The sequence below is a fragment of the Delphinapterus leucas genome, chromosome 6 (assembly GCF_059928025.1).
Source record: "Delphinapterus leucas isolate spDelLeu-1000000601 "Yukka" chromosome 6, BTC_Dleu_Yukka2, whole genome shotgun sequence".
In the NCBI taxonomy this organism is placed as follows: Eukaryota; Metazoa; Chordata; class Mammalia; order Artiodactyla; family Monodontidae; genus Delphinapterus; species Delphinapterus leucas.
In genome coordinates this window covers 15,138,412-15,148,990 of record NC_143134.1, presented here as the reverse complement: position 1 = coordinate 15,148,990, position 10,579 = coordinate 15,138,412, and the positions used below count along the sequence as shown (strand labels likewise).

The following is a 10,579-nucleotide window of genomic DNA, read 5'->3' as shown; positions in this document are numbered from 1 at the left end:
GCAGGAACCCTCAGGTCACTGCTGGTGTGCAGTTGGTAAAATAAAAGAGGTAAGAGTTCTTACCTCTTTAATTAAGCAGGCACAGAGTTCATTGAGGCTTGGGGCAGTGTGGGGTGGTAGATTTATAGAAAAGGGTTGATGAGAATGACAGGAAAGTAAGAAGAGAGGAGGTGCTGTGGTTTGACAGTATGGCTGCAGCAGTGAAGTTAAAAAGTTAGGTATTTATTTTGTTCCACTCAACCCAGGCAAGATATCCCTGGTTAGAGGTTCAAGGGCACCCAGATCCATGGGAACACGATTCCTTCTGGAGGAGAAGGAGAGACAGCAGCTAAACGTCTACAGACAGTGAGAAACAATCTTCGAGATGCCACCAGAACGCAGACTTCACATTGAAGAAGAGGCATTTTATTGGCAGTCATTCCTTTCTTTGTTATATTAACAGGGTGAAGCAGTGATTTCAAAACAGTAAAAGCCGGCTTCTCCCCAGACTGTGGTATCAGAGGGCAGCAGGTAAGAGAAATCTCAACCACTGAGTTTGAGGGAGACAATCTGTACCACTAGTACAGCTCTTCCAACCCAACCAGCAGACTCTCATCCACCTGATCAGCCAAGGAGCACACAACAGAAAACCTAAGAATCATGCCAAGGACAAGACCAGAGAGGGTTAGCAGCGCTGCAGACCTCAACAGATGCAGGGGCCCTGGGAGAACGTGGCTTTCTCCAAAGGGCTGCCCCACTATCTATCTCTTCTCAACCTATTCCGGATCCAGAAAGCCGCCTGCTTGGGTGGGAATCCATCTAGCTAGGAGAGCTCTGCTTTCCACTCCTTTGGGAAACTACAAACCCTTCCGGTCTGTCTTGCTCCCTGGTGACGCAGAGGCGGGGGCAGCAGGCACTACACAGCTGGTTTACGGGAGAGGCGGCGTGCTTGCGCCGTGACAGCAGCCCGTCCGCTGGGCTGGCCTTGGCTGCGTCTCCTTGGAAGACAGTGCCGATGGCAAACATGGGGCTTGGCCTGACCCAGTCCTTCAGGCCCTGGCTAAAACTAAAAGACATTCCTACCCCTGCATCTCATCCCCAGTCTGAATGGCGGTATTTAGGGAAAAAAGTGCCCCAGGGCCAGCGGCCAGGCCCACAGGAGGTTACATCTTCTAGTACTGACGAGTGCATGGGATTCCAGCCACAATTTCTGATTCGATTCCACAGTGATCCTCTCCTCTGAGGATTTTAAAGAAGCCTAGAGAGCAGAAGACGCCTTTAGAGAGTGCTTGGCTTTTGCCGACATATCCAGACCCACCCCTGAAAAACGGGGAAACAGAAGTCACAAACCAGCCCCAAAGCTGTCACCAGCCGGCCCACAAGGTGCTCTGCCGGCTTCCGTTCACCCCGCATCCGGCCCCTGCACCTGGTGTCGTGGGGACCCAGGCCGAGCACACACCCTCCCGGGATCGATCAGAGGCTGCCCCCGGCTCCCCAGCACCTGCGCAACTGGCGGAACAGGACAGGACGCCCGCTGTGCCCTGGCTCAGGGGGCCCTGCTCTCAGCAGGAAGGGGCTGCGCTCACCATTGTCACCCCAGTCGGTGTTCCAGGAGTTGCCGACCAGCCAGTAGGGGGTGCCGTTCTCCACTCCCCAGCCCAGGATGCGGATGGCGTGGCCTCCCATCATCTCTCCTGTGACGTGCTGGTACACCCCTGGGAAAGGAGACAGCGGTCAGACCGAGACCAGGCAGCCGCCCCATCTTCCACAGCACCCCTCCAGCTCGGCTGGTCACCCCGGGCAGGACGGACGGGGCCGGAGGAAAGGACGGGCCCTGGCATTCCACAAGAAGGCTCCAGGGGTTCGCACAACATTTTGGAATTACTTATTTTTGAAAGCCTAACACACTCGAATACAGGAGGTAAATATTAAGATGGAGGCCAATCAAATGTGTTCGTTGGTTCCCTTTAAAACTAAAGTTGTAAATTCTAATAAAAATACCAACAGTTAACTGTGTTACATACAGTGACTCCACGTGGCTTAGTTTCACTGCTGCTCTGGGGCACACCCTGCAGAGGTTTTGTGGGAGAGGGGCTGGGCTGGCAGTGCTGATGACCCAGAAAGATGCTGGCTAAGGTGCTCTGAGGACCCCCAGGCTACCACCTCACTGGTGAATCACTTCGTCAAATTGGAAATGCATCCTCTCATATAATACTGGTGGAGACTGTGTTAAGAACTTTTCTTGCCAGGCACCTTGGTTTTTTTTCTGTAAGATTGGAGAGCTTTGGAGTTTTCAACCTAGCAGCGTATAAAATGAGACAGAAGCCCTCAGCACAGACTGTTCGTCTGGAGCGGGGGAGTTCTAAGCTCTCAGGCGGGGACCATCCTGTCCCCGGCCGTTTGAATCCCCACAACAAGGTGCTCCCTCTTTCCTCATCCGCTGGGCGCTGGGCATGACGCTTAGACTCTGCCAGGGCCAACGTGAATGCGATGAGGAAGCAATGGAGGCGGGGATGGAAAGGCTCCCCAAGGAGCTATGTGAGCCGGCCGTTCCACTGTGGAGAGCTCTACCGCCAGCCGAGGAGCGGCCAGGGGGTCCTGCCAGCTGGGAACCCAGCCCCCCCCCCCCCCGCCAGCTGCCACCAGGGGTCGAGACCCACCAGACTTGTACAGCAGGAAGTCCGAATACACGGAGAAGGCCCCCTCGACTGGGCCGTTTTTGTAGATCTCCGCCATGATCTCCTTCTCGCTACCGGAGACGCTGTAGGAACTGCATCCTGCAAAGGGACCGGCCAAGTGGGGCAGGGCGCCTCCCACAGAGGGTCGCACGGGGCCTGAGGCCCTGGAAGCAGGGCAGGCGGCACCCAGAAGGACTCCCCCATGAAATGAGGGCTTTGGTCTCTTCCTTCCAAGGCTGGAGTTCTAAGACACCATTCCCACAGACTTCAGGGTGGAAGCGGGCAGAGAATGCAGTGTGCTGCTCATTCTGTATTCCTGACCTAAGACCCCAAAGCCCTGGTCCTCCCTCCCTGGTCCTCCCTCCCTGGCCTCCTTGCCTTCCGCCGGCCGGCGCACTGGGGGCACCGCCCCGCTTACCAAAGTGCTTGTCTTCTTTGTAGGATGGGGTGTAGCCGGGCTCACAGATCTTGCTGCACTTGGGGGTGTCGCCCTCCCCCGTGCACGGGGGCCGGGAGCCGTTCACGTGGTGCTCGCAGGGGGGGATGGAGTAGGGCCTGCAGCCTGGAGGGCCAAGGACAAAGGTGGGTGTCAGGAGGAGGCCCCTCGAAGCCAGAGGGAAGAATCGGGGCGATGGCTCGCAGGAACAGAAGTTACCCTCAAGTCTGCGGCACTGACGCTGTCCTGTTGCTAACTCTGCCATACACAAGGCTGCCTTGTCTTTCGACCTGGATTTTCAGCCCAGCATTCCTGCCCTCAACCCTTAACCTCTACTTTATAGGGGAAAATTAGACCACTATTATTCCTGCATATAAAATCCATCTGGCCAGATGGGGGCTGAGGGCAGACACTCACCCACATGTGAGTTATAGAGGCCCCCGGACACCAGGCCTTGTTTCGTCCAGAAGTTCCAGGCTCCAGCGGGGAAGCCGCCATTACAGCTGAGAAAAGAACCACTGGTTAAACTTACGGTGAGAGTGGTTCTCGCTGCTCCCAGACCACAGCCCAGTGCACCACCACTGCCTTTGGCAACTGGCCCAACAGTTCTCCCAGACCCCAAATGCCCCATTCATCCTCCCGACAGCCACTTCTTGCAGGGACTCGCCCCCAGAAGACAGGAAGTACTTTCATAATCACGTCCACACCAGGCTCTGTCTTCTGTCTAGACAGCGGTTCTCGAAGGGCAGTACGTTAGAATCCCCTGGGGCTCTTACAGAACACCAATGCCAGGGATTCCCATGTCATTGCTGTGGGGTGAGACCTGGGCTTTTTTTTTTAAACTCCCAGGTATTGCTAGTCCTCAGCCACATCTGAGAACCACTGTTGCAGAAGCAAGGGCAGAGCTGGCAGAAGACAGGGATCTGGTTACTAATGTGGCTTAGCTGGGAGCCCACCACCCTTAATTACAGAGAACGAGACAGGCCCCAGAGAGCACTACATTTCCTCAAGCAGGAAGAGAACCAGCACGACAAAACCCAGAAGCTAAGCCGCCTGTGCGGAGAAGCTGTGTCTGGCCCCCATGGCCCACACCCAGCTCTGCGCGGCCGGCCTGGTTCCCGATGCCCCGGGTCCCCATCGTGTCTCAGCAGAGGCGTCCCGCCTGAGGGAGCGGCGCTCCCGCCTGAGGGAGCGGCGCTCCCGCCCGCAGGGAGCCCCCCGTCCAGCGCCCACCCGCGGGTCTGCTGGGCGGCTCCCACTCACCCATCCCCACACTCGTCGCCACAGCAGGTCAGCATGTCCTCGGCGGACACCTCCACGTTGACGCGTCCATTGCTGCGGATGCAGAGCCGGTCAGAGATGGCTTCCACAGCCCCGAACGCCTGCAAGAACCGGCACACTGAGCCCCATCCTGCACTGCGGGCCCTCCAGCCTCCACCCGGGGGGCGACGTCAGGCACCCCGTGCCTTCCTGGTGGCTGGTCCCTCTCCACGGCAGCGGAGGGGCCTGGTACTCAAGCTGGGCATTAAAGCAAGAGACCAGTCCACCCCAAACCTCTACCTGGGCATTCAGTTCGCTGCTGAAACATGCGGTCTTTGGTTTCTGACATAAAAATATAGCTTGTACAAAGGACGAGTACTGTATGATTCTACTTACATATGAGGTACCCAGACTAGTTAAAATAGTGACAGACAAAAAAAAAAAAAGTCAGGGGTGGAGCACAGAGCTGTTAGCGTGACCGATTCCCCCTTGGGCCCTTACAGTTCCTCCGATTCTTCTGCTGACCCTACCCAGGACTGCACGGTGCAGTCGGTCACTTCTGTGTCATCAAAGGTTTTAGTATTTACTAGATTTTAATAATCACTAGGACCTGGTAGCCTCTATGTTCTGTTAGTCCCCAAACAATGATGAAAACCTTCACTGACATATTCCTGGTACCCACGAAACAGACCAGTTACCCATTCATGAATCTTAAGAATGTACTTTCCCTCCAAGCACCTACCTACCCCCCATACCCCAGGTGAGCTATAAAACTGTCCCAGGGAGGGGCTTCCCTGGTGGCGCAGTGGTTGAGAGTCTGCCTGCCGATGCAGGGGACACGGGTTCGTGCCCCGGTCCGGGAAGATCCCACATGCCGCGGAGCGGCTGGGCCCATGAGCCATGGCTGCTGAGCCTGCGCGTCCGGAGCCTGTGCTCCGCAACGGGAGAGGCCACAACAGTGAGAGGCCTGCGTACATGCCAAAAAAAAAAAAAAAAAAAATGTCCCAGGGGCTCCTCAGCAGTGCAGAATGCGACTGCACGTGCTTCCGGACTGCCGTCCCCACTCAACCCCTCATCCCAATCCCACCCTGCGAGTTACCCTGGAATACACTGATTCACTGATTTAAAAAAAGAAAAAACCACAAGAGACAGAAGAGTGGTTGTTGAGGGTTGGGGAGAGGGGAATGGGAGTTAGTGTTTCGTGGGGACAGAGTCTCAGTTTTGCACAATGAAGGGCTCTGTGGACAGAGGCGGTCATACCTGCACAGCAACCCGAATGGACCCAATGCCACTGGGTGGTACGTTTAATGATTAAGATGGTTAAATTTATGTCGTGTATTTTACCCAAACACAATTAAGGTAGCCATTGATACAGATGGGATGCTTCTTCAAAGTTAGTGGTATTTGCTGATGGCCTGGGACAGTGTGTCAAACAGAAATAAAAACTGCTTCACAACCCATACGTGGGACACACCCTGTACAGGGCATTCTGCACGTACTGATTCTTCCGCCTGGTCCTGCAATGATTCACAACCTTAGGAATCCTTCTTGTTTTTATACTGGTGGAGACTGAGACTCGGGAACCTTCTGTGACTTGCCCCGTCACAGCTGGCCTAACCTCAACTCCCCTGGTCTCTCCCACCCCAGCCTGTCCCCTGGCCCCAGCCCTCCCGGCCAGCAGGGTACTCACCCAGCAGGAGCCGCAGGAACCCTGGTCTCTGATCTCTCTGATGGTCGGGCAGTTTGGCCACTGTTCCCGGGCGTCGAAGCTTTCAGGCAGGATCATGCCCTCAGCAAAGGCAGCTCTGGAAAAAGGAAGGTCTCCGTCACAAGCTGTCACCTTAGAACCCACTCTCCTATCCCCGCAAAGGCCAGCTGACTGCCGTCACCTAGAAGGGGACAGGCACAAGGACATGCAAAGGAGGGCGTATGCAAGGGTGTCCCCTTGGAATTTTATTTATTTAAACAATTTTTTTGGAGGGGGCTGTGCCGTGCAGCTTGCAGGATCTTAGTTCCCCAACCAGGGATCGAACCCGGGCCCTCAGCAGTGAGAGCGTGGAGTCCTAACCACCGGACCACCAGGGAATTCCCCCCCTTGGAATTTATAAAACAAAATAGGTTCTACTGCTCCACGTAACTTACTCTTCTGTACGTTTCTTTCTACACCCATTTTATGGATATTTTTGAAGAGTTTTCGCCACGGGGTCCAGATAACTGTATCTCTTGCTTCCCCAACCCGACCCCGAATCAAACATCTGCCCAGGTTCATCATTTTTTAAATACCTTCACAACTGTGTAATGGTCCCCATAACGTAACTATCCCATCCTCACTGTTAGGTTTTTCTAACACTTCCTTCAAGAGTAATATCTACATGAAAATAGAAACTGCAGACTTTTCCAGAAAAAACACAAAAACATTAACGGCAGATCATATGGCTTTTCTTAGATTTTCCTTAAATTCAAGATTGGGTCCATTCAGATCTTGGAGACCCAGACCTGGGGCCTTTCCCACTGCGGCTGGGACGCCTGGAGAAGCACCGTAGTAAACTCTGGCATCGGTGGCTAGCCCCTGTACCTCAGGCAGAGTCCTTGCAGCTCTGGGGGCAGTGAGGCCTACAGATGCCAGGGAAGCCTTCTTGCCTCCCCCTTCCCTCTGTGCCAAGCATCTCTGCTCCCATGGCAGCGGTGCTGGTGTAGCTGTGCGTCCTCCCCAGTAGTGGGCACTCACCTCTGGGGCAGCTTGGGCCCGCCCAGGAAGGTGCCACACAGCTTCTTCACGTAGCTCAGGTCCACGTTGTAGAAGTTGTGTCCAGCCTGGAAGACAGCCGCACCCATAGCAGTCACCCACCAACACGGGGCGGCAGCGGGGTGGGGATGTTTCCAGAGACGGGGTGGAGCACGCACACCACCCACACAAGCCCTGACAAGGCCGGGGGCCCCTCCACCTCCGCAGAGCAAGGGGGTTGGGGCACTGCTACAGAACAAATGTGTGTCCCCCCCCCCCAAATTCATGTTGCAACCTAACCCCAATGTGATGGTGTTAAGAAGTGGGGCCTTTGGAGGTGCTTAGGTCATGAGGGTGGAGCCCCCATGAATGGGATCATGCCCTTTTATAAGGAGACTCCAGAGAGCTAGCTTACCCCTCAGGCTAAGTGAGGGCACAAGAGGTCAGCCACTTGCAACCCGGAAGAGGGCCCCCCACCAGAACCCGACCGTGCCAACACCCTGATCTTGGACCTCCAGCCTCCAGAACTGCAAGCAACACATTCCGGTTTACAGGCACTGACCTCTGTGCTTTTGTTACAGCAGTCTGAATGGATTAAGACAGGCATCTGCAAAGCAGGCGGGGAGCGGCCCAGAGTGACCGCACGGGCAGTGGGCAGCTCTCAGACCAGTGGGGATCTCCCCCAAGCTGTACCATTTGCTGACGTCACCAGAGAGCCTCCAATGCCCTGAACACGGCTTATCCCTCATCCCTCTGTTCCTGTAGCCTCGGGCCTCAGGGCTGGGGAGAACCACGGAGTTGGTGGTACTGATGGGCTGTGACACCTACCACGGTGGGGTTACAGTGTCTACCCGGTGGTGAACTCTTCCAGAGCTGGTTTTCCCCCATGCACCTTCACACACTCTCACACACAGACAACACATACACCAGGGAAGGGGACAGGGCGGTGCGCGTGGGCCTCAGTGGCCAGGTCTATGAATCAGATCAACTGTCTAGGACACACTGTCCCGCGGGCCACAGCTGCAGCCCCTCCCTCGGGAGTCAGAGTACACAGAAGGGGCCCCCAGCCCACCTTCCACGTAGTGTTCTGCTTGTTAACGAAGTTGACCAGCTCATCCGACAGAGGCGGGAAATGCACATCGCTCCAGGCACTGGTCAGCACCACCAGGCTGAGTGTGGCCAGGAGCCGCCACATTTTGGAAACTGGATCCTAGATTAACCTGGAAAGGAAAGGACACAAGACATCAGGATGCTTCTTCCCTCAGTTCAAGTGCTTGACACACACAAGGTGTCACCTCAGGTAGCACTGTTCTGGGGCCACAAACAACCCAGTGGTCAAAGGGATCCCATTCCGTCCTGGCTCTACCACCTGCCCCCTTGTGCTCCTCAGTTTCCTCTTCTGGAACTGAGGTGTCAGCAGACAGCCTTCAAGCCTCGGTGACCATGTGCTCTCAGGCCTTGTCTCAAAAGTCCCAGCCCCTGCCCATAGCATGCAGGACCGTGAAATGGACTCATGTTTGTGTCCCACGCCCCCAAATTCAAGTTGAAATCCTACCCCCCAAGGTGATGGTGTTAGGATGTGGGGCCTTTGGGGAATGATGAGGTCATGAGGGTGGAGCCCTCATGAATGGGATTAGTGCCCTTATTATGAAAGAGCTCCTACAGAGCTCCCTGGCCCCCCTTCTTCCATGTGAGGACACAGGGGAAGTCTGACCAGGCAGGGGGTCCTCACTGGCCGATGCTGGCCTCTGATCTGGCGCTCCCAGTCTCCAGAACTGTGAGCAATAAGTTTGTTTGGAATCCACCATCTGTAGCATTCTGTTGTAATGGCCTGAATGGCTAAGACAGACTGTGTGCTTCTCCTCCAGGTGGCTGGGAGCAGGCACGAGAGAGAAAGCCAAGAAAGGGCTGTGCTGTGTGCGTGAGGCCCCCTTGGATGCTGGCAGGACACCACGTCACCCGGTCTCTAGAGCTGCTGCAGGGCCAGGGCAGGGCTCACAGTCTGAAATGATGCTGGTCACTGCATGGTCTGTGGATCCACTATCTTGTGAGCTGGGAGGTCGGGGCCGAGGCCGCTCTGCTATCTGTCAGAACCCACCCCAGGGCCCAGGCGACAAGCAGTTTCAACAAGTCCATCCCAAACAAATGGACAAACCCGGATCTTCAGGCAAAGTCGAATCCAGTGCCCTCCCCACTATGGTCAACCTGCCTCTCCATGGGTTCCTGGAACAAAGTTTGTGACTTCTCCCAAGTTTGTGCTCCCAAGGAATAAACAGCCTTTCCCCGTGATCATGTCTCAAGTGGAAGACCAGTGGGATAAGAAAAACGCGAGAGAAGATAAATCTCATGAGCCACATCCTGGACACCAAACAAGCAAACACAAGCCCACCTCCAGCCCCGCGTGTGCTGTCTCGAGAGCTGGGAAAAACAGCTGGTTTGGCTGGTGGCACAGGTCTCCCGGAACTGTCCGTGGCTTTTCCAGTCAGCCAAGGGCTCTGCTTCCACTTTCAGAGACGGGGCTCCCGAGAAGGGAAGCCATCCTATCACCACCAAGGCCTTAGCTCTTGGATTGGCGGGCAGGTCAGGAGACTGCCAACTTCCAGCTCAGCCTCTGAGGCACACTCTTAGGCAAGAAGCTCTGATGAGAGCAAGAAATGTGACCTGGGCGCCACGGCACTGCAGGGCCTTGTGAGATGCCCACTCAGTAAGCGAGTGAGTGAGTGAGAGAGAGAGTATGTGTGTGTGTGTGTGTGTATGTGCACGCGTGCTGGGACCTCCTGTCCCTGACCTCAGGGGCTGGAACAGCAGGGTCACTGGGTCACCTCCTCAGGTCACAGGTTTTTGTGAGGGGTACATGAAGATGACGTAGGTGACAGCACTGAACATGCTGCCTTCCACACAGTGAATTATATTCAAGGGAAAACCTAACTTAATTGTTGCTTAAGCAACAATTCACTTGGAAGAATCCACGTGTGAAGATAGCCAGACGGTTCTGGAAAAGAAGAGTGATGAAGGCCTGAAGGTCTGGGGTGGGAAACGTATGATAAACCCTGGGTGACGCCAGCCCAGGAAGAGCTGCATCAACTAAACAGGCCATTTGGAAGCACATCCTACGAGGGAGGAAATAGCACATCTTGGTGGATGGTGCCTGCACAACTGGCTGTGCATTTTGGGAAAAAAACCCAAAAGATTCAATCTTTACCCTCAAGTCTTTACTATACAAAAAGTGCTACATGAAACAAAGATCTTGAATAAAAACAGAAGTTGTATGAAGAAAATAAGGGCACTTTTAAAAATGTAACATTGGCGTGAGGAATGCCTAAGATTGACATAAAACAGAATCTTAAAGGGGAAAATGATTGCATGAAAATAAAGCCTCTCTTCTAGAAAAAACAAAATATAAAGTGACAAATGGACAAAAACCAGTCCTTACAAATACTTAGGGCTCTGTTTCCCTAATATGCAAAGGACTCAAAAAATCAGAATAGAAAAAGCATAATA

General features: G+C 54.5%; 1 protein-coding gene across 4 annotated transcripts in view; it reads right to left on the bottom strand.

Annotated features, from left to right (window-relative positions):
• Positions 1-383: 383 nt before the first annotated feature.
• Positions 384-10,579, bottom strand: part of CTSB (cathepsin B) — an 89,223-nt gene continuing 79,027 nt past the window's right edge. For 2 of the 4 annotated variants that reach the window (XM_022594908.2, XM_089912737.1), the window contains exons 2-10: positions 8,151-8,298; positions 7,082-7,167; positions 6,044-6,158; positions 4,357-4,475; positions 3,511-3,596; positions 3,076-3,219; positions 2,640-2,756; positions 1,566-1,694; positions 384-1,237 (exon numbers count right to left, since the gene is read on the bottom strand). In XM_022594908.2, coding sequence (XP_022450616.1) covers positions 1,152-1,237; positions 1,566-1,694; positions 2,640-2,756; positions 3,076-3,219; positions 3,511-3,596; positions 4,357-4,475; positions 6,044-6,158; positions 7,082-7,167; positions 8,151-8,273 — 1,005 coding nt within the window. In that variant the 5' untranslated portion in view covers positions 8,274-8,298 and the 3' untranslated portion in view covers positions 384-1,151. Of the gene's footprint in view, positions 1,300-1,565; positions 1,695-2,639; positions 2,757-3,075; positions 3,220-3,510; positions 3,597-4,356; positions 4,476-6,043; positions 6,159-7,081; positions 7,168-8,150; positions 8,299-10,579 lie in introns of all 4 variants that reach the window. The other 2 variants (XM_022594909.3, XM_022594911.2) reach the window with 2 other exon arrangements.